Source organism: Kogia breviceps, chromosome 11 (genome assembly GCF_026419965.1).
Source record: "Kogia breviceps isolate mKogBre1 chromosome 11, mKogBre1 haplotype 1, whole genome shotgun sequence".
In the NCBI taxonomy this organism is placed as follows: Eukaryota; Metazoa; Chordata; class Mammalia; order Artiodactyla; family Physeteridae; genus Kogia; species Kogia breviceps.
The window spans coordinates 24,007,224-24,029,382 of record NC_081320.1 but is presented as its reverse complement, the minus strand read 5'-3'; the positions used below and the strand labels follow the sequence as shown (position 1 = coordinate 24,029,382).

Here is a 22,159-nt window from a genome sequence, read left to right as displayed (position 1 = left end):
CTTTCCTGAGACCTAGTATATGTGCTCTCTTTGTAAATGTTCCATTTGTACTTGAAAAAGAAGTGTGTTCTCTTATATATATATCTCCCCAACATATATATATTTGAGCTTCCTCAATTTGTTTATATGTTCTTTTGTCTTAATTTTTTTCATCTGCACTAAAATCTTCGGCTATGAGTATGAATTTGACCATTTCTCCTTGAAATTTTACTTTTTTGTGTCATATACATTTTGAGGCTGTGTTCATCTTTTACTTTATAGTTATGAAGGTGGAGGAGGAAAAGGCTGGGGTAGGGAAGCTGGACCCCACTAACTACAGGAGGCGATCTCAGGATCAGGAAGGTAAGGTCACCTTGAGAACTTGAAGCAAATTCTCGGAGGGTCTGGGAATTCCTTGGATATCTTTATAACAGCCCTTCCAGCTGTGGAAACTAGATAGTTGGTCCCTTTCCCTGACCCATCCACAGTGTCTCCTCTAGATCTGGTGGGACCAGCCTTAACCATGTCTTAAAGGGACCACGTGGTCAGGTTGGAGGCAGGTAACTGGTACTAGAATTATGGCATAGCTTCTCCAACACAAAATTAAACTCACTTATTTTACAAGCTCTACAAATCATACTAAATGCCAAATATCAACTTTTTATAGATTCTAAAAATGGCAGCTCAGGTAAAACCAGTGAAAGAGGATATTGAATAGGGATATTTTTGTTGCTCCAGAATTGCTCACTCAGAGACCCTAAGCATCCTACATTCTACAGAAAAGCAGCCACAGAGTTTATGAAGAGGCACTACCCCAGCCCTTTTTGAGGGAGACAGTAATCTGCCTGTCCAGCTGGATGCTTCCTGAGCTAAGGAACGTGTAGATCCACTCTGGGGCTGTTGATGAAGAAGAATGCAGCGAGGAGCTGGCACTGTCCTGAGCCAAACTACAAGATGTTCACAGTAAGAAGAGAGGTCCTGCAGAGCAAAGAAACAAGCTGGGGGTGGGCTAGTGATTCCCTACAGTTCACCAGCTAAACAGCCACACTCTGATGGTTATAGTGGAGAAAATGAGACAAATTAAATCCAGGGCAGAAAGAAAATATTTCCCTGACAACCATCCCCTGATTTTTTTAAAAAGGGTGCTCTTTGTTTGTATAACCCCTCACAATTCTCAAAATCATGTTCCCATTCACCATTCCATTCTGTCTTCTCAAGAACCATGCCTAGCCAGTAGAGAATTTTTATTCCTGCACTATTGGTGAGAACACTGAGTCCCAGAAAGGCAGATGTGCATGGCCAGCAGGTGAAGAACAAGCCAGGGAGCACCCAGGGCAGCTAACTCTTGGTAGAGGCTTTTCTGATACATCTGCTGCTTCTCATTTCCATTCCTGGCCTCAAAGGTGGAGAATAGGAACTCATCATTGAAAGAACCAAATATGCTAAACCTTTAGAGTAGAACTACTTATCTCTAAATATTGGCGTCCATGGCTTACCTCAAATTACAGCTTGCTCAGGCTCAGTGTAGGAGAGAGAAGGAAGGAGATGCACCAGTCATTCTGATACTGGTTCACTAGGAAGTGAGGCTGTGCTTCATAAAGATATCTACCTCAAATTTCTCATTACACCCACGAGAGATTGAGGGTCCAGAAGAGCAAGCAGTAGGATAAGGTGGCAGTGAGCTGGGGTTCTAAAGAGATTTGGACACTGACATCCATGTAACCTTACTCTCCAGTGCCTAGTAATGCACCAGCCAGCATAGACTAACACAGAATCTGCTCGCCAGAGTGGACATTCAACATATCTCTAAAAGGCTTAGACATGCTTCTTCAAGGTTCAGCTTCATGTGGTTTCAGTGTGATATGTGCAGTCAGTGATGCCCAGGCATCTAGTATGTCAGTTTCAGGAGTTTGAGCCAACAGGCATCCCTCTCCTCCAGGGGAAGAAAACAAACAAACAAAAACAAAACAACACCCCCCCAAGAAAAACCCTCACAAAGTTAGTGTAGATCTTGATGTAAGAACACAAAGTCCAATTTCCCACTCTGCCACAGACTTTCAAATTTTAGCTGCTATTCTTGGGCTTCAAAAATAGTCATAATGATCAATAGCTGTTGACCAGCCCTAGGGAAAATTTTTACCACAAATCAATCAATGTGATACACCACATTAATTAAATGAAGAATAAAAATTATATGATCATCTCAATAGATGCAGGAAAAGCATTTGACAAAATTCAACATCCATTCATGATTTTAAAAAAAACTCAACAAACTGGCTATAGAGGGAATATTCCTTAAAATAATAAAGGCCATATATGACAAGCCCATAGCTAACATCATACTCAATAATGAAAAGCTGAAAGCTCTTCTCTAAGATCAGGAACAAAACAAAGATGCCCGCTCTTGCCAATTTTATTCAAAATAGTACTGGAAGTCCTAGCCAGAGCAATTAGGCAAGAAAAAGAAATAAAAGGCAAGAAGAAGAAAATTTTAAATTGGAAAGGGAGAAGTAAAACTGTCTCTATTTGCAGATGGCATGATATTATAAATAGAAAATGCTAAAAATTCCACCAAAAAACTGTTAGAACTAAAATAATTTTTTAAAATTAAAATTGCAGGATACAAAATCAATATACAAAAATCAGCTGCATTTCTATACACTAACAATGAATTTTCAGAAAGAGAAATTAAGGAACAATTCCATTTACAATTGTATCAAAAAGAATAAAATACCTAGGAAAAAATTTAACTGAGGAGATAAAAGATCTGTGCACTGAAAACTGTAAGACACTCATGGAAGAAACTGAAGACAACACAAATGCCTGGAAAGATATTCCATGTTCATAGAATGGAAGAATTAATATTGTTAAAATGTCCATATTAGCCAAAACAATCTACAGATTCAATGGAATCCCAATCAAAATTTCAATGATTTTTTTCACAGAAATATAAAAAACAATCCAGAAATTCATATGAAACCACAAAGGACCCTGAATAACCAAATAAGTCTTGAGAAAGAAGAACACAGCTTGAAGATCACACTTCCTGATTTCAAACTATATTACAAACTACTGTATTCAAAACAGTATGGTAGTGGCATAAAAACAGACATATAGATCAATGGAACAGAATAGAGAGCCCAGAAATAAACCCACACATATATAGTCAATTAATTTACAACAAAGGAGCCAAAATATACAATGGGGGAAGGATAGTGTCTTCAATAAATGATATTGGGAAAACTTGACAGCCACATGCAAAAGAATGAAACTGGACCCCTATCTTACACCATACAGAAAAACCAACTCAAAATGGATTGAAGACTTAAACGTAGGACCTGAAAACATGAAACTCTTAGAAGAAAACATAAGGGGTAATCTCCTTGACATCAGTCTTGGCAATTATTTTTTAAAATTTGACATTAAAAGCAAAGGCAACAAAATAAAAAACAAAGTTAAACTACATCAAGCTAAAAAGCTTCTGCACAGCAAAGGAAATTATCAACAAAATGAAAAGGTAAGCTACAGAATGGGAGAAAATATTTGCAAATCACATATCTGATAAAAGGTTAATACCCAAAATATATAAAGAATTCATACAATTCAATAGAAAAACAAAACAAAACAGAAATACAATTTAAAAATGGAAGAGAAACTGAACAGAAATTTTTCCAAAGAAAACATACAAATGGCTAACAGGTACTTGAAAATGTGCTCAACATCAGTAAATCATCAGGGAAATTCAAATTAAAACCACAATGAGATATCACCTCACAACTGTTAGAATGGCTATCATCTAAGACAAGGGATAACAAATGTTGGCAAGGATGTGGAGAAAAGGAAAACATTGTGCACTGTTGGTGGGAATGCAAATTGGTGCAGACACTGTGGAAAACAGTATGGAGATTCCTCAAAAATTAGTAACAGAACTAATGTACGATCCAGCAATTCCACTTTTGGGTATATGCCCAAAAGAAATGAAATCATTATCTTGAAAATGTATCTGTACTCTCATGTTCTTTGCAGCATTATTTATAATAGTCAAGACATGGAAACAACCTAAGTGTCCATCAGCAGTTGAATGGTTAAAGAAAATGTGATATACATATGGTATTATTCAGCCATAAAAAAGAAAGAAATCTTGTCATTTGCAACATGAATGGATCTTGAAGACATTATGCTAAGTGTCTTAGACAGAGAGACAAAGACTGTATGATCTCACTTATACATGGAATCTAAAAATCCAAACTCATGGAAACAGGGAATAGGTTGGTGGTTACCAGAGGCTGGGGGTGGGAGGTGAGGAATTGGGTGAACGTGGTCAAAAGGCACAAACTTTCAGTTATAAGATAAATTAGTCATGGGGATGTGATGTACTGTATGGTGACTGTAGTTAACAATAGGGTATTGTATGCTTGAAAGTTGCTAAGAGACTAAATCTTGAAAGTTCTCATCACAAGAAAAGAAATTTGTAACTATGTGTGGTGATGGATGTTAACTGAACTTATTGTGGTAGTCATTTTGCAGATATATGTATATCAAATCATTATGTTGTACACCTTAAATTAATACAATATTATATGTCAATCACATCCCAAGTTAAAAAAATAATAGGGGAAACTGGAGGTGGCATATGGTAGGGTATATGGAACTTCATGTATTATCTGCTCAATTATTCTGTACATCTAAAATTGTACTAAAAAGACTATTAATTATTTTAAAAATTGTTGACCAACTAAGGACAATACGGATGAGAAACTGGTGGCAGAACGTCCTTCCTGAGGTCTGAGGGAATTCTAGCTGCCTCTGTGCACAGAGTTAGTGGGGGATTTACATAGCAGCCAGGCTTCTTAGTGGACTTCTGAATTAGGGTTATTGGTAGCTCTAGTTCTTGAAAATTCTAGTTTACAAAACCAGCTTTGAGAAATCCTTAATAACTCACTTCTCTGATGAGTAGTAGTTCACACAGTCCTTGGCCCTTGATGGAAATGCATATGGCTTTCCCATAACAAATGAAACTGGGGCTTGGCATTTTGAACTAAATCTGTGGCCCACCGAGGGCCTCTCTCCTGGACAAACCATATGTGTTTATTGCTGCTCTGGACTAGCAAGAATGGGGAGATGGGAGTTCTGCTCATTCTGACAGAATTCTATCTATAGGGCCAAGGGTCTCCCTTCCAGCAACTGGGGAGTTGGTTCAGAATTGGAATTCTATCAAGCCCAGTGGCCCCATCCAGGAATCCTATATGTCTTCTGATCTTCTTCAGTGGCCTCAGCTCTTTGTAACTGGAAAATATTAAGGAGAAATGCCAATTTTCAGTAACTCTACCTACCTTCTCTTTTATTCTGTGCCCACAGACTGCCGTTCCATCCACATTGGGCTTTCAGTCCCCAGTTGCCCTCACAGAAAAAGAGACCAGAAGGGACAACTTTCAGGCCTGCAAAAGGTCCACTGGGGCTTGCGGCCAGACAAGCCGCAGCAGGGGCTGGCCAGTGCAGGCAGCACTGTGGATCATGTCATCAGGACACGTGAGTTCTTGAGGGGACCATTCTGGGGAGCCATCTGCTGCGTGGTCCAGATGGGGCAGGGCAGGGCAGGGCAGGAGAATTCTCTGGAGAATGTGAGGAACGCCCCACGTTGCTCAGGCCTCTTGGTTCCCTCTGCTCTGCTGCCACGGCAGACCAGCCTCTCTGCTTAGGGACCCCTTTAGTCAGGCTGAGCCCCTGTCCCTCTCTGGTGACTTTGAGAACTCTGCTCTGATCCATTCTGCCTTGATTTCACAGTTTAATTCTCAGAATTATTTCCTGTTTCCAAATTCCTATAGGGGCCACACAGCCTTTGCCCGAAGAGCCAATAACAAACACGAACGTCTGGCGTGAGGTGTTGTGCTCAGTAAACTGAATTCCTTATTGCATTCCTGCCACCCTCGCTCTTCACCTGAGCTTGAAAGGATGGTCTGGAATTGTCCGGGCACCCTGCTCCTCAGCTTGCAGAGTCCTGGAGGCTTTCTCCCAGGTCAGCAGAGCCCCTGAGGCCTTCCTCTGCTGTTGAGGAAATCAGTTCTGGGCTGGTTAAAAATCAGTCTTGTGTTCTTTCCTGTGGAAAGAAAAGTTATCAATCTTAAGCGGAGTGAAAAGATTAGAGCACAACTGTGACATTTTATCCTTTTGAGCCTTCGCTGTTTCTAGGGACATGATTTCACCTGCAGCATATTCCAAATCTGCGTAATAAATGGTACCTAATTGGTTTCTACTATATAGTTCCACCATCTTGAGCAAGGCAAAATGAATTATTTTACCATCTAAACCTTCAAAAGAATGTCAGAGGCAGTAACAGCCTGTTAACATTCCTGTAGGAGACCTGACATACACGCTTGCGAACGCCATCGAGTCACCCTCAACCCTGCACCGCCCTGAACAACTGCTGTCGTTGGCACCAAGTCTGCCAAGGCCTGTGACTTTTCCAAAGTAAATGTGCCTACTGGGAGAGGGGTTAATGGGGAGTCCTTTGGAGGTGTGTAGTTTAAGAGATAAGCTTTGATTAAAATATGCATGTGCATACATACACACAAACATGCACACACAGGCTTGTGCACACATACATGTTCAGGGGTAGACATATCAGAGGCCCAAAGGAAGGCAAGCCTGGTGGGAAGGCCTGCTCCCCAAGTTGGATCTAATGCCTCCCACTCAGTCTCTGGGGCATGCTCCTGTAACCCCACCACATTCAGAAATGAAGTCACCCTTTCAAAGTTGAGTCTGCTGGATCCTTCCTGAGTCAGGGAAGAGGAAAGTGGGTTAGAGCTGGTGCTCTCTGATCGAAGGGTTTGGAGGAGGTCTAATAAATGGTATTTGTTGATGCAACATGGTGCATCACAGAAAGTGGTCATGAATGGTGGATTTTATGTTGTTTTGGTGGTTTCTGGTTAAGGTGACACTGGTTTTAACTGGAAACCAAAGGGGAGGGAATGGAGAATACTTTGGTACATTTGCACATTCACTTCATTCTCTTCACAGCCTGCTATTCCCATGCACGTCACATGGCATGGCTGTGGAACAGGGGAGAGAATGGGAGGGCCTAGGAGGACAGGAAATTTCAGGCCATGTCTTTCAAGCTGGGGTAAAGTAAGAACCCCTTTTAAAGGGAAAAGGGGTTGTGGACCCATGAAAATGCATTTGTACATTTGTAGAGCCACAGGAGACCATAAAAATCCCCATTTGAGAAATAATATCTTAAGGTTTTATTCCATAAAAGTATCTTACATTTTTGAGTTATAACAACAGAAGAGTTTTGCCCTTATATCTAATGAAAGAAATCTTTTTAAGATTATCATCAAAATGGAAACATGAAATTAAAAAATTCTAATAGATCCCACCTACCCCTAAGAATACTTTCCAGACCACAGTTCCAGACATGCTGACTTAAGGGAGCCACAAAGCCTGCTAGCAAAGTCAACAGCCACCGCGAGTTTTCTGTAGCCCATGGGGGCTGAGCTTGAGCTTGTTCTGGCCATTCTCTTAGGGGTAGTAGAGGTTCACCCCTCAGTCCTTCACTTCTTTCAAACCAAACAGGGCATTGTGTGTATGATGCAAATATACACCCTGCTCCACCACATCCCAGGGTCAGTAACAATGACCCAAGGAAGGGAAAACAAAACAGTGCCCAAGTAATTTTACTGCATCATCTAGATAATTGCCTGAATCTGCCACTTTTCTTTACTGTAGGGCAACTGACCACATGTGTTTTCCCTCTCTGAGTGTCCTGTCTATTCTATGAATCCATTCAGACAGCCCAGGCAGGCGGTCTAGCTGGCCACAAAGTCCAAGTGAGACCTACCTCTACAGAAGAGGGGAACCATGCAGAATGGAGGGTGTGGGTGCTGGCTAGGCAGGTGGCTAGACATAGCTAGTCCTGAGAGTAAAGCAGGCTGTGAAGATGAAGGATTGACAGGTGACTCCTTTAGTTCCTGCCTCACAAAACAATGACAAGAATTTGTACCATGAAATGGCATTTCATTGTAATTTTGTTAACTAAATGTATAGTGTTAATAAAAAGGAGATATTATTATCCCCATCTTCAGATTGGGAAATCAAGGTTTGAAGAGATGTAGTGTGATACAGCGGTAATCAGTGAAACTAGAATTTGAAAACAAGTCTGTAGACTCTAAAACATGTGTGTGCCCCTTCCACTACACTACTGTCCTTTGTAAGTTATCACTGGTCAGTCACCATGTTGGATATGGGCTGAGAATTTTATCCTTTTAAGCAGCCAAATTTCCTTATGATGACAGGGATAGGTAGGTAGTAGTTACACCATAATATGATACGCCATAGCAGTTGGATTTTTTATCCCCCTGCACTCCTTTACGAGTGGATATCTGGTTTGGCTGCCATCACTGGTACTGAGAAGCTTATGAGATCCTTCTGGTGGGAGGGGTGTGAAAAAGTGTTAAGGTCTTCTGCTTGCCAAGTATTGAACAACTCTAGGGTCACTAAAAGATCAAAACCACCCCAAGATGAGCAGTAAGGGAGAGAAGGGCTATTTTTTAGCCAGGTGTTTGAGCCTCATATGGTTCCAAAGGCTTTAGATTTCATGGGGTCTTTCTTTCCCATTTCTTTTTATTTATTTATTTGTTGTTTGTTTGTTTGTTTTTGGCTGCGTTGGGTCTTCGTTGCTGCACACGGGCTTTCTCTAGTTGCGGCGAGTGGGGGCTACTCTTGGTTGCATTGTGTCGACTTCTCATTGCAGGGGCTTCTCTTGTTGCGGAGCACGGGCTCTAGGCGTGCAGGCTTCAGTAGTTGTGGCGCACGGGCTTAGTTGCTCCGCGGCATGTGGGATCTTCCCGGACCAGGGCTGGAACCCGTGTCCCCTGCATCGGCAGGCGGACTCTCAACCACTGCGCCACCAGGGAAGTCTCTCTTTCCCATTTCTGATGGGGAAGGCGCAAGTGTTGGGACAGAAGACAAATTTACCTCCAAAGCATCTGCTCCACTAAGGAGCTCCTGAGACAGGCTGTGTTTGCAACATAGGAGCAAAGACAATTGGATTCCTTTTAGAATTCGAAGCTTTAAAATGAGGTGGTTTCCTCTGTCTACTTTACCAACTTGTTTCTGGGAAGGAGTGGTAAAGAGATGAGCAGAGACAAAGGGGAACAGGAGAGAGGAAAGGGGGAAAGAGTATAATCCTAGGCCTTTTAGGCATGCCCCACCCCGGTGTGTGTGGAGTTGGAGGTTGGGCAGACAGGAAGGCAAATTGAAAATTCCCAGAGGAAGCCTGTATTTGCTCTTCTCTCTCTTCTTGCCCTTGAAATCTTAAAACCTGGATTTCCTGGAATTATCAACATAGACAGCATTCAAACAAACAAAAGCACAAACAAACAAAAACCCCTATTGGAAAAGAATCCTAAGTTAGTGACCTTAAGACCTTAAGGGGAAATTAGGGTTGAAAGCTCAGTTTGCAAGTGAACCAATGAAAGTTCTAATAAATACAAAGTTATTATAACCCATATATGTTAGCTGGATTTACCTTATTCCTTGAGAGTTAATGTCCTCACCTCTGCCTAAATTTCTGTGAATTTCCAGCGGCTTCCAGTCTCAGTATCACTGTAGCTCCAAGTCCTACCTGCTGGGCTCACAGTCTTGCTGTGTCTCACCTCCTGTACCTGTTCTCTGCCCTCACCTCCAGCTCCAGCTCAGGCATGGGGTTCAGTCCTCCTTTGGTCTCCCCCAGATTGGTCACATACCACATACAAGCAAGCAGCAGGCTTTCTTGAAGTTCAGAACCCTGGAGCAGTTTTACCTTGCAGAGGTACACAATTTGTAAAGTGAGATACTAGATATCCCCTTTCTTTAAAATCCCCTGGTCACAGGAAATTTCCTATTGACCACTTTTCTCTGCAGCTTCAGCCTCCTACCATATTGGCAACTCCCACCTCACCCCCACTCCCCCTCGCCAGTTCGTCACATCCCCTGCTTCTCAGTTTTCAGCCACCCGCCAGCTTCTCCCCTCCCTTCCAACACATACACTCGCTCCCTCCCTTTCAGTCACATCAATTTCCCTCTGCTCCACCTTAGCTCAACACCCATTTTTGCATGGCTAAAGACACACAATGTGTTGAGCTAAACACAAAGACCATCGCCTCTAAGTCTAGCCCTTTAGCTAGACTTAACATTCTTTTATAACATTTACGCTTGCAGTTTTTGAGAAGGTATACAGAAGAAAATCTCCCTACCCTAGAATTTCATATAAGGGAGACTCATGATTAAGATGGTAATTTGATCACAAGTATCAGAAACCTACTTGAGCTGTCTTGAACAAGGAGGGAGTGAGGGGGGTGGGGCGAGAGAGAGTTAGTTTGTAACTGTAAGAGCAAAGGAGTTTCTCACAGTCCCCAAAGAACAACCAAGCGCGGCCACGGCTCACGGGCCCAGCCACTCCGCGGCATGTGGGATCTTCCCGGACCGGGGCACGAACCCCTGTCCCCTGCATCGGCAGGCGGACTCTCAACCACTGTGCCACCAGGAAAGCGCTGTAAGTCTGCTTTATTCCTCTCTCTCTGTAGCCTTTTCTGCCTCTCTGTGCCCTCAGCTTCCATTTTACATGCTCCTTCTCTCAGAAACCGTCAGGAAACACCCAGCTATCTCAGAAACCGAATTCAGATTTTCCAGTCTTGAGTCCGGTGTCTGATTAACTAACTGTTCCTGGTCCAATTAACCATGGTGAAGGGGCACAGGTCAAGCATTCCACAAACACGGGCACCAGAGAATCATCCTTTGGGTGGGGGACTGTATGGGCTGGCAGACAACCCCAAAGCTACTGACGACAGGATGGATTCCCATAAACACTGCAAGTCTGCAGATTCTCTCCGCTTCCTTCCCAGAGAGCATAGTTTGAGTTTATGGACTGCTTTCTAGAAAAAAAAAACCTTAATGACCATGAAACTATGATTTGGAGTCTTCCAGTCCCCTCTTGAAGACCACCTCAAATGACTGCAAGCATGACTTTGGAGCCCTCATTTTCTGTCTCCCCCACTCCGCAGTACTCGGGGGCCTTGAGCTTGGTCCCCTACGCAGCTCCATTGCCTTGTTGTTGCTGAGGCTCGTCCTAGCTGCTATACTCATGAGAGTTAAGCAGTGAAATTCACCTAGCAAATATTTAGAGTGTCCATGCTGTGAGCTGAGAGAGAGCACCTCTGAAAGGACTCAGAGCTGAGGACACTATAGGTCCAAGTCCTCATGCTGACTTCCTGGTGGTGCTAAACGCCTCCTAGTTCTTCTAGTTCTTCTAGGTGGTTCTTCTAGGAGTTGAAGACTTGCAGGTCGCAGTCCACACGGTGATTTTGTGCTTTGCTCAACTAATGACTGGACAGGTGCCCCCCTCCCTGCCCCCAGTAAAAGCACGATTCTGTTTGCTTCTTTTCATGTGTTTCCTGAAGCTTGCTTCTGCCAAGGTTAGGTTTCTCCCAGAAACTGCTGGTTGAGTCCATACCTCCAGATGGGCCATCGCTATGTGATTCTTGCTGTGAGCTGTCAAGGCGCCATTATCTGTGGCCTTTCTCATTTGCACATTAACTTGCTTGAAGGGCCTGCAGTGCATTAGAGATGCACTGAGGCCCTGATGCAGGAACCCAGCTCACAGAGCTAGGCTTCTGTGGGCCCGAGGGAAGGGAGGGGCCTCAGGGTGGAGTGGGAGAGGTGGAACAGGTATTTAGAAGCTGAAAAGGATTGAGCCCTTGGAATGTTTAAAAGGGCCGTTATTAGGGAGGAAAGTGCCAGACCTGTTGGCAACATCAATCATAGCGATATTTACTGGGTAACTGGCATATGCCAAGCACCGTGCCAACCACGTCACATATATCATCTCATTTAATGGTCACCACAATCCAGTAAAGCAGGTGTGATTATTCCCACTTTATAGATGGAGAAACTAAGGCTAAGATTGCTTAATGCCTTGCCAAAATCCCACTTCTAGTAATTACCAGAGTCGGGAGTTGAACCTAGGTCTGGGCTCTTAAAGCACCACATGAGTAAAGAGAATCCTCTGGCGTCCTTGGTGATCTCTCTCTGGGTGTTCCTCTGGGATTTCGAGGTCACCCACAGCCCCTGACTCGGTGTAGAGTGCAGGGTCTGCCCCGTGGCGCTCAGGAAGAAATGGGTCGACTTCAGCCACAGTGCGGTATGAACTGTAGAGCCTGGGACCTTTAGAGGGGCCCATCTACTCACTGCCCTGCCCTGCTAAGGAGCCCACCAAAGCAGGAAGTCCTTGGTAGTGGCACTTGCTTGGGGCCCCGCACCTAAATATACAGCCCTGACCCTCTGCTGCTAAGTTCTCAGCTTTAAAGTGGGCACACTTGATCCTTGAGCCTCAGGCATGAAGACATGGTAAGGGAGTGCAGGGCAGTGCAGGGTGAGGGGTCAGCAGACTGCGTCCTAACCTGGGACCTGGTGGGGCCTTCTGTGCTGTAAGCTAGGTCTCAGATTTCTCATCCTCTCATCCATCGCTAAGCTCTCTCCCAGCTCTGAGACTTAGTGAATTCAGGGTTCAGAGCTCCTTGGAGCAGCAGCCACTCATGACCTCTAATCAACCTTGGCACATTGTAAGTATTCAGTAAGCACTTGTTGAACCAAACCCAGGAGATTAGGAGTTTCTTAGCAGAGCGAAATAATTCCCCAGGAGGGTTCACCACACACCCTGAAGTGACCAGTTCCCACTGTCCATGGGCTCTCAGAAAATACCCACTGAGTGATAGTTGGCATTTTGTCTTAGAAGCAGACTAAGAGGGAAAGGATCAGGAGTTTGTGTTTAAAGTCGGGGAAGGAGAGAAACCAGCTGCATGGAATATTACTGACCAAGGGTGGGTGCTGTGGAACATGAGGCCCCCCAGCACCTCTCCCCCTACAACTCCACCTCCACCCTGGGGCTGTGTGGCTGAGAGAATCCACAGGCCAGGACACCTGCAGCTGAGGCCCTTTAGGAGGCCCTGGGGAGTCTCAAGGACCCCGGGGAGTCTCAAGGAAAATCCTACCTTTGCCTCTATAAAGGGGCCTGAGGAGAGGTGTCTGGGCTCCCCGTGGGCCACCAGCCTTAGCAGGAAGGGCCCATGGGGGAGCGGGAAAGGGGCAGTTCTGCCAGTACTCTCAGAGCCTGCAGCTGCCACCCCCTGCTGCTGTGGAGACCCGGCTGTCTGCGGGAGGTTCTGCCCCGGCCACAGAGCCCTTTTCTCTCCACCGCACCTGAGAACCTGAGAGCTCTTTCTCCCTCTCCCCCCTGCCTTTCTCTCTCTCTCTCTCTCTCTCTCTCTCTCTCTCTCACACACACACACACACACACACACACACACACACACACACACACACACAATTCTCTTCTCTTATACTCACAGTATCTTTAATTCACTCTCAATATTTTTTCCTCTCATGCTTACTACATCTTCTCACATACAACCCTCTCTCCACTTCCCCAGTCTTTTCATACATTCCTTTTCTCTCCCCCCACCCCCTCCCCCTCTCCCTCTCTTTCCCTCTCCCTCTTTTCCTCTCCCCACAGCTCCCCTGGTGCTTAACTGGAAACAAAAGTGAGTTTGTTGTGCTCTGCTGGTGGGGAAGAGGAAGTGTGAAGGCAGCAGCCAGGGTGGCAGCAGCAGAAACAGGCTGGGGCCAGAGGCAGTGTCCACAGCCGGAGACCCCAGCGCTCAGCTACTCCAGGGAGCAGGTAATGCCCCAGAGAGGGCTGGTTCAGGCATCCCCCTCTCTGTTTGGTCTCATCATTTCATGACTGTTCCATTTATTTGCCTTCTTATTTGGCCTTGAAGGCGGAAGGGGATTGCAGATTTAGGGAATGGTAGGCACAAAAGGTCCAAGGAGTGATGTGCTCTCCTCTTCAGAGAACTGTGTGTGGTCTGATGTGGCTGGGGTCCAGAGCATGTGGGGTCAAGAGTGGCTGGGGTTCACAGTGTCTGGGCTTCAGGATGGCTGGTGTCCAGGGAAACTTCAGTCCAGAGTATCCGGGGTCCAGGGTGGCTGGAGTCTGGGGTGTCTGGATGAGGAACATGACAGAACCTACCAGGGCAGGTTAGGGCCAGATCATGAGGGATGTTTTGAGCCATGTCATAGACCCTAGGCTTTAGGTAATAGAGAGCTATCGAATGTTTTTCACCTGGAGAGTAACATGACCAAATCTACATTTTACTTTTTGTGTGTGTGTGTGTGGTACGCGGGCCTCTCACTGCTGTGACCTCTCCCGTTGTGGAGCACAGGCTCTGGATGCGCAGGCTCAGCGGCCATGGCTCACGGGCCCAACCGCTCCGCGGCATGTGGGGTCTTCCCGGACCGGGGCATGAACCCGTGTCCCCTGCATCAGCAGTTGGACTCTCAACCACTGAGCCACCAGGGAAGCCCCAAATTTACATTTTAAAAGGGTAGCTCTTGAACTCTGATCTCATGGAGAATTGGTGTGCCCTCTCAGAATCAAGCAGTCATAGTCTTCTCCCAATTTAAGGAACAAATAAGGTTATTTGTTCAATTGTTAAATTTTCTTCTATAACATTTCCTTAAACCTTTGACGTCTGCTAGCAAGTGTCAATAATCAATAAGTCAATAAAAAGGACTAAGTTTAAAGTAGTAGAAAAATTTGGAAATAAAAATCCATTTAAATAAATGCTGTCCAGAGCTATATACAGATAAACTGGTAGTATTTTCTGCTAGTAAAATTATTTCTAACTCATATGCACAATATTTTATGGTGCTGCTCAAAGAGCACCGTGACTCCCAGGAGTTTGCCATGTGAACATGTTTAAAATGTCTTAAAGCAAACTCTGGTGCTACACAGGGCATGGGATGGATGGGGCAAGCAGAGGCAGTGCGGACAGTAGGTGGCTCTTGCGATGGTAGGAATAGGACATAATGAGAACCTGAACAAAGGTGGTGGCAATGGTGGGAAAAAGAGAGAGCTAAAAAATAGTCAGGAAGTGAGTGGATCACAATCACGTCAGTGCCTGATTGGACATGGAGGATGAGAGAGAAGGAGGCTTCCGGAGTGAGCCCATCATTTCTCCTCTGGATGGCTGGGTAGCCAGGAGCACTATTCATCAAAACAGAGGAGGGCAAGGTTGGGGTGTTGGAAGACAGGAGGCAGGGCTGCTTTGAATATGTTGAGATTGACTCGAGAAGGCTGGAGAACTCCCAGATGCAGCAGTCCAGCTGGGAGTTGGAAATGCTCAGTAAGTCAGGACCTAGAGACATGGGTGACCTTGGCTATAGGGTGACACCAAAAAGAACATGAGGTGGTCCAGTAGGGGTATAGAAACAGAGGAGACAAGAAGGCCAAGGAGGAATCCTGGGGAAGATCAAGATTTAAGTGAGACATGCAAGAAGGGCCAGGGAAGGACACTGAGAAGGAGTTCTCAAAGAGATAGGAAAAAATATCAAGAACGTGCTATCTTATAAGAACAAAGAGCATTTCAGTTCAGAGGGAGCAGTCAGCACCACTCATGTCCCAGAGAGATAAGCCTATCAAGAAAGTGCTATCTTATAAGAACAAAGAGCATTTCAGTTCAGAGGGAGCAGTCAGCACCACTCATGTCCCAGAGAGATAAGCCAGACCATAGCTTCACAGTGTTGTAGGTTTGATTGATTTTATGACTTATTGATTTGAGAATAAAACAACAAGAGAGATCTGAGAGCAGGGTTGTAAACTTGGGTGCTTAGCATAAATGAGATTAGCAGGGTATAATAGAGAGTAGTGGGGACTGTGGCAAACTAAAATGCATATTCTCATCCATCACTCAGTTCTAGTTGATTGTTGTCAGGTAGGAATATGGGCACTGTCGTCAGAGTATCTGAATTCTCAAGAAAAGTCAGAAATCTAGATTTTTATATGCAATCTCATAATTCTTTATATGAGCAACAACTTCAAAAACGTTTATACTCTATGAGGGCTGAATTAAACACACTTTGAGCTACCAGTTTAAAATCTCTACCTTAGTCAATGTCCTTAGTGTGGTGGGGATGAATCAGTTGCAGCAGGTTGGGAAGTGATTAGGTAAGGAGGAAGTGGAAACAGCGAGTGTAGACCTCCCCTTCAATAAGTTGAGGAGAGAGAAGGAAAAAGGAGAGCAGCAGAGCTTAGAAGGCAGGCAGGATCAGGGGAAGGTGTTTCATGGTAGGAAGAGCTGTTTATAGGTTGAGAGAAAGAGGGTGGAGGGAAACAAATTGAAGACCCAGGTAAGGAAAGGCTGGTTGATGAAATAAGGATCCAGTAGAAGGGAATAGATGGGGCCAGAGATAGGCTAGAGGAAGAACTCTTGTTCAGAGATAGACTGCAGCAGTGGTAAGGACACAGAAGGACTGGAAAGGAGGAAGTTGATGGATTTCATGCCTGGAGGTCTTATTTTCTTGGTGATGTGGGATAAGAGATAGATCAAGAGGCTTGCAGAGAGGAGCAAAGGTTAGTGTGGCATTGAGGAACATGGGAAAGGGCATGCAAGGATGAGTGGAAGTGGCTGTACTTCTGAGACCTGTTAACAGTGGAAACCCCCCATTTGTACAGCTGGGTGGTTTTCTCCAGAGGGGCTCATGAGCCTGGGTGCTAATCTTGGTGGCAAGGGGGATTGGTACCTGTTATATTCCAGGCCCTGTGTCACGTGTGTTATTCTCCTTACCTGATTTATTGGGACAATAACCCTGTTCACTCAGACTGAATTCACTCATGAGTAAGTAGCAACTCTGAGATTCATACCCACGTCTAGCTGGATTGAAAACCTAGCGTGTGCCTTGCATCCACCGTACCACCATACCACACTGCCTCTCCCTGTACCCCAGGACACATTTGAAGAGGTGGAGATTGGGCCAGTGAATTCTTGTTTGGGCATCAACTACCTGGTTTTATTGGGAAGTCAAGGAGTAAGAGACTGGAGACTGTGATGAGAAGGGTAGTTGAAATTATTGACCATTGGGAGTCCATGGAGAAATAAGTGAAGGCCAAAGGGGTGATAAACTGAGGGGATAGAGAGGCTTGGAGGAAGAGGAAGACTTGATGAAGCCTAAAGACAGTCAGTGAGAGATTGAACCAGGGCAGGGGCAATGGAATTGGTGAGGAAGGAGAGTATTCTTGAAAACTTTTAATGTGGGAGTGGAGGTGAGAGAAAGAGGTGAGGTGAGAATGATGCCAGCGTGTCTAGCCTGTGTGGTTGGGTGGACAGTTATGCCTCTAACCAAGGCATTCAATGTTGTGTGATACCTCTCTCTCTCTCCGGCCCACCATGCCCTAGACACACTAACCAGCACACCCCACCTCAGGTCTTTGGCACGCCTGCAGCACTCTTCTTCCATATGCAGAAGTGGCTCATTCTCATTTTTCAAGTTCCAATTCAAATATGCCCTCCTCAGAGAGGCCTTTCTTGACCGTGTTATCTAATATAGCTCCGTGGTCTTTTTTTTTTTTTTTTTTTCAGAACACTTATTACTACTTATCACTGAAATGATTTTTTAATGGATTTGTTTATTTGTTTATTGTCTGTACCTGCCACTGGAGAGGCTCAAGAGAGCAAAAATATATGGGCCTCCTTCACAGCTTTGTTTCCCTACACCGAGACCAATGCCTGGCACATAGTAGGCATTCATTAAATATTGAGTGAGAGAAAGAAGGAAGAGAGGGAGGGAGGGAGGAAGAAAGGGAGGCAAGGAGGGAAGGCAGGAGAAGCATGTTTGGGGAAGAGTATGTGTTCCGTGCCAGAATGCTGACTTGAGGTGCCTGAGAGACACCCTGAAGGCGACATCCCTTGGGCAGTTGGAAAGCAGACTGGGAGCTCAGGGATAGACTGTTACATTGCACATGAAGAACGTGGGCCCACGTGCCACACTGGTACAAGCACATCCTTTCACGTGTCTGATTGCCCCTTCAAGGCCAATGCTGGGAGTTGACTGTGTGGAGTCCAGTGGAAAAGGGATCCCTCTGGGTATGTTATGCTGAAGTTGGGACAGAGTTTTTCTCCCCTCACTTATTTGTTTTGTTCCCTGTCCTTGCTGCTGCCCTGGCTTTGGCCATTTTCCATCTTTCTTCAGTGTCGGCTACAAGACCCAGGAGTCTGAATACAGACTAAATCCTTTCATGTCTTTTTCTCCGAGAATTGAGCCAATTCACCCACATCCAATCCACAGAAACTTGAGTCTGGCTTTGCCCAGAGGGTGGACTTCATTTTACTGAATTAGGAAATACTTTGCTCTTGCACTTGGCTCCTGCTCTATTTCAGTTGGCCTCTGCCTCCCATGGGGCACTCAGCAGAACCTGCTGCCCTCCTTTTGCAGGGTCTCCAGCTGCTGAGCAGCTCCAGGACATCCTGGGGGAGGAAGATGAGGCTCCCAACCCCACCCTCTTCACAGAGATGGACACTCTGCAGCACGACGGAGACCAGATGGAGTGGAAGGAGTCGGCCAGGTGAGGCAGAAGCCCAGAGAGAGGTAGAGGGAGCTTTCCACTGCGGTCTGCCTGGGCCCAGGCTGACCTGACCAGTGGCATCTCATATCCTGGCCCCCAAAGACCAACCTGCTTGCCTTCCTTGGTGTCCAGAACTGGGTTGGATGCTAAGGAGCAAACAGAAACTTATGACTTTGTCTCATCCTCAGAGAAATGAAAATCCTGGTGGGAAAATAGAACAGACACCCATGAAACCATGAGAGAATAACACAAGGGCATATATCCTTCCATGTCAAGTGGTTCAAACTAAATGTTGTAGAAGGAAAAGCACCAAGCAGGCTGGGGCAGACAGGAGTGCTTCCTGGAGGAAGAAGAATGAGTGCCAGGAAAAACCCACTTGGGGAGCTCCAGTGAACACTGAAGCAAAGGGATTTGGCAGAGTCTGGGGCAGGGCAAGCAAGAGCATAGCTCTGGAGGCACATGTGGGGAGCAGAGAGAGCTGTGTATATAGGGGCAGTAGAAGGAAGACAAGAGCCAAAAGGCTGGAGGAGAACCACACGGTGAAGTCATGGGAGCCAAGGGAGAATCGGGGTAAGGAGTAGCGCTGGCCATCCCCAGTGCCTGGGGCAGAGCAGCCTCTAAACTGAGCTGGACTGATCAGCAGCATCAAATGCTGCCAAGAGCTCAAGGAGAAGGCAGAATACAGTAGGGGCAGCAGGAGGGGCTGGTGAGGGGAGGGACCCTGGAACAGAAGTTGAGAGTCTGCAAGCAGAGCATACCAAAGTTTCTCAAACTGTTTTTGTATTAACGTACCCCCCAAATTTTTAAATTTAAATTAACTTTGTTAAAATTGAATTAAATTTATTTCTAATGAGAGAAATGAAATGCTAAGAAATTAAATTTTGTCAGGTAGGTTTGAGCTTTGGAGTGCCACAAACCATTGTAATATCTTAAACTTTTTTGCTCTCCTAAGAACCAATTCTTGCCCCCTTGGGGCTGATATTGCCCCCGTTGAGAATGCCTGAACTAACTGCCAGCTGTGCCCAAGGTGGCTTTGCCTGGGGGCCACCATGACACCCAGGACCTGGCAGCTGCCCCAATCACAACCTGGGCCCCTTCCTTACCTACCAACCTCACTCACCTCAGTAGCTGTTCTGTAGAACGAGGTGTGGATTTAACATTCCGAAGCTTCCCCCTCCAATCTCTCCTGGAAAAAGAAAGAAAGAAAAAGAAAAAAGGCCATTGAGTGACTAGCAAATTCCTGCAGGCCTCAGAAGGAGTGAATTCCTAGCCTCATGGCTGGGCCCAATCCCTGTCTGGAAGCTGTGGAGCCTCTTATCAGCCCATTCAATGAACCCTTACTACATGCTAAACAATTCACAGGCTCATCTCATTCAAGCTGCACAATGACCCTGAGGAGGCAGGAAATATTATTATCCTCATTTTATAGATGAGGATAGTGAGGTTTAGAGGGTCAAATAGATGCAAGGGTCAGAGCCTGCAGGTAGCTGAGTCTGGATGCTAGGCCAGGGCTATCTGACTCTCCAACTTGAGTGCTTATGAACTTTGTCATGTTTTCCCCATTTTCTCAGCCACTTCTCTCCCCTTCCTTCAACTTCCAGGGACTCTGTTTTGATTTCCATGGGAGGACATGAGTCTGGAGGGAATTCAACTGGTGTGAGAGATAAACGGCCACAGCCACAGAGCCCAGGACATCCATCCAGGGCTGATAAGCGAGGGGAGGACATTTCAAATGACCAGGGCCTAGTCTGTGCTACAGTGGCTTAATGCCTCTGAGGGACTTGTACCTCCCTGGGCAAATGACTTTCTTGTCCAAGGTGGGAATATAGAGAGAAGGAAAGTTGAGAAAGGCCTTCTCCAAGGCCCAGTAGGGAGAGGGTGACTTCTCCCCACCCTGGGTAAGGTGTGCATTCAGAATCCCTGGCAATAATTGCCAGGACCAGACTTTCCATGAGGGCCTATCATACTCACCCACAGAGCCCTTGCTGAGAAGGCCCCAGGGCTCTCAGAGACATGATTGTTGCCATAGACGAAATAGACAGCTTTTCTCTGAGTTTTGATCCATAGAGCCTTGTTCACTATAGACCCTGCAATGAAAGTGATAAACTGTAGATAATGATGTTTCTGGAAGAAGGCTCCTTTAAAATATAAAGGGGCCTGGGGTTACCATCTGCAAACCAGGGTGTTTCCCCACAAGGCAGGCTTTCCAAGGAGAGCATTTGAGGAGACCTGGGAAGGGCCCCAGTGTAACCGAAGTGGACCTCAAACCCATAGCGAGAGGAAAGTGGAGGCTGGAAGAAGTTAAACAGCTGAACCCAATTCCAGGTTGATGGAGACAGGAGCATCTTGAGGGCCAGCTTTGGGGCAGGAAGCAGTGGGGGGAGAGCCTCTCAGGTCTCCTTATCTCGAGCTCCTTTCTCCACCCCAGCCTCCTTTAATCTTCTCTCCAGCTCCCCCCGCTGGTTTGCAGCTCACTGTTGGAGGGCTGATCAGTAGGCCTCTGCAGAGGTCAGAGACAGGGTGTGGTTATCGGTGAGCAAGTCCACCTTGGCCTGGACAGCTGTGCTTGGGGCTCCTCCTGGCTAACTGCATCAGTTGAGGTGCTCCGGGCCAGGCCTGTTTGGGGCCTGTCACCCCACCAAAAAATGGGAAGAATTTCCCTCAGCTGACAGGCTGTGCCATCTACTCAGGGAAGCCAGAGGTCTTGAAAGTTTCCAGAATCCAAGAATCAGCAAATCCTAGTTGCTTCTGGGCCTTCTTGGAATAACAGGAGAAAGTGATATAGGAGGTGGGAACAACCCCTCCCGTGGACACTCAGGCCCTGAGAGGGTTGCAGGTTTGTACCCACATCAAAGAGATTGGGGGAGGGGACCTTTTAATAAAAGTATTTAATTTGTTGCGGGAGTGCTTGCTTTATTGAGTTAGGAGATTAACAGTGAAAATCTCAAATCCGCAAGGAATTTTCCCCGGCAATGCTTTTCTGGGGGTTATTAGTTTGGGGGATGTTTTGGGCCCTTGGGGAAAGAATCACCACTGGACAGATTTAACTGGTTTTTTGAGCTCCACTGAGCCTGGCCCTTTGTGCATGATGGGGATTGTGTGTGTGGGCGTCATTTCTAATGTGATCAATGCTGGTAGGTCAGGCTGTTAATAAGATAGATTTTTATTAAATTTGTCTCTTTAGTGTCCCCGGGAGGAGACTGCAGCTAGCTGTTTGCTGATACTGACCTTGCCTGAAGGGAGGCTTGGGTTGGGTGGGGCGGGGTGGACCCCATCACTGTGAGCAAACAATTTACCCATAATTCCATTGTCTCTCAAGCTTGAATCTGCCTGGCTGCAGGGGACGAAGGGAAGGAGAATGATCTGGGCTGGAAGCCAGCCAAGTGTGGAGGGGCTTTTGGGGTTACTTAAAAATAGAGCTTTGAGCCTTCCATGAATTCTGAAAGCAAACTCCAAATCCAAGCTGCCTCTGATCTCAACTCAGAGCAGACCAAAAACATGAACTTGCCGGAATGTTCTTATAAGACACATATGCTCTGAAAAGATTCCTGCCGTGACCAGGAAAGGGCAGAAAGAGGGGCAGGAGAAGTAAGTCAGCTTAGTTGGGTCAGACCAGATCAGTACATTTTCAAAAGCCCCTCCACACATAGGCGGGGATGCTTTCTCACTCTGTACATGATAGAAGAAGAAGCCTGCACTTTGTCTCAACCCTGAAACTGTTCCTGCTTATACTACCTTGAAGCATAT

General features: G+C 45.8%; 1 protein-coding gene across 1 annotated transcript in view; it reads left to right on the top strand.

Moving 5' to 3' along the window:
• The first annotated feature begins 263 nt into the window (after positions 1 to 263).
• The window catches only part of SLC4A5 (solute carrier family 4 member 5), a 99,441-nt gene continuing 77,545 nt past the window's right edge, over positions 264 to 22,159 (top strand). The window contains exons 1-3 of the mRNA XM_059079907.2: positions 264 to 342; positions 5,338 to 5,508; positions 18,283 to 18,412. Of these exons, the coding sequence (XP_058935890.1) occupies positions 264 to 342; positions 5,338 to 5,508; positions 18,283 to 18,412 (380 nt within the window). The remainder of the gene's footprint in view (positions 343 to 5,337; positions 5,509 to 18,282; positions 18,413 to 22,159) is intronic.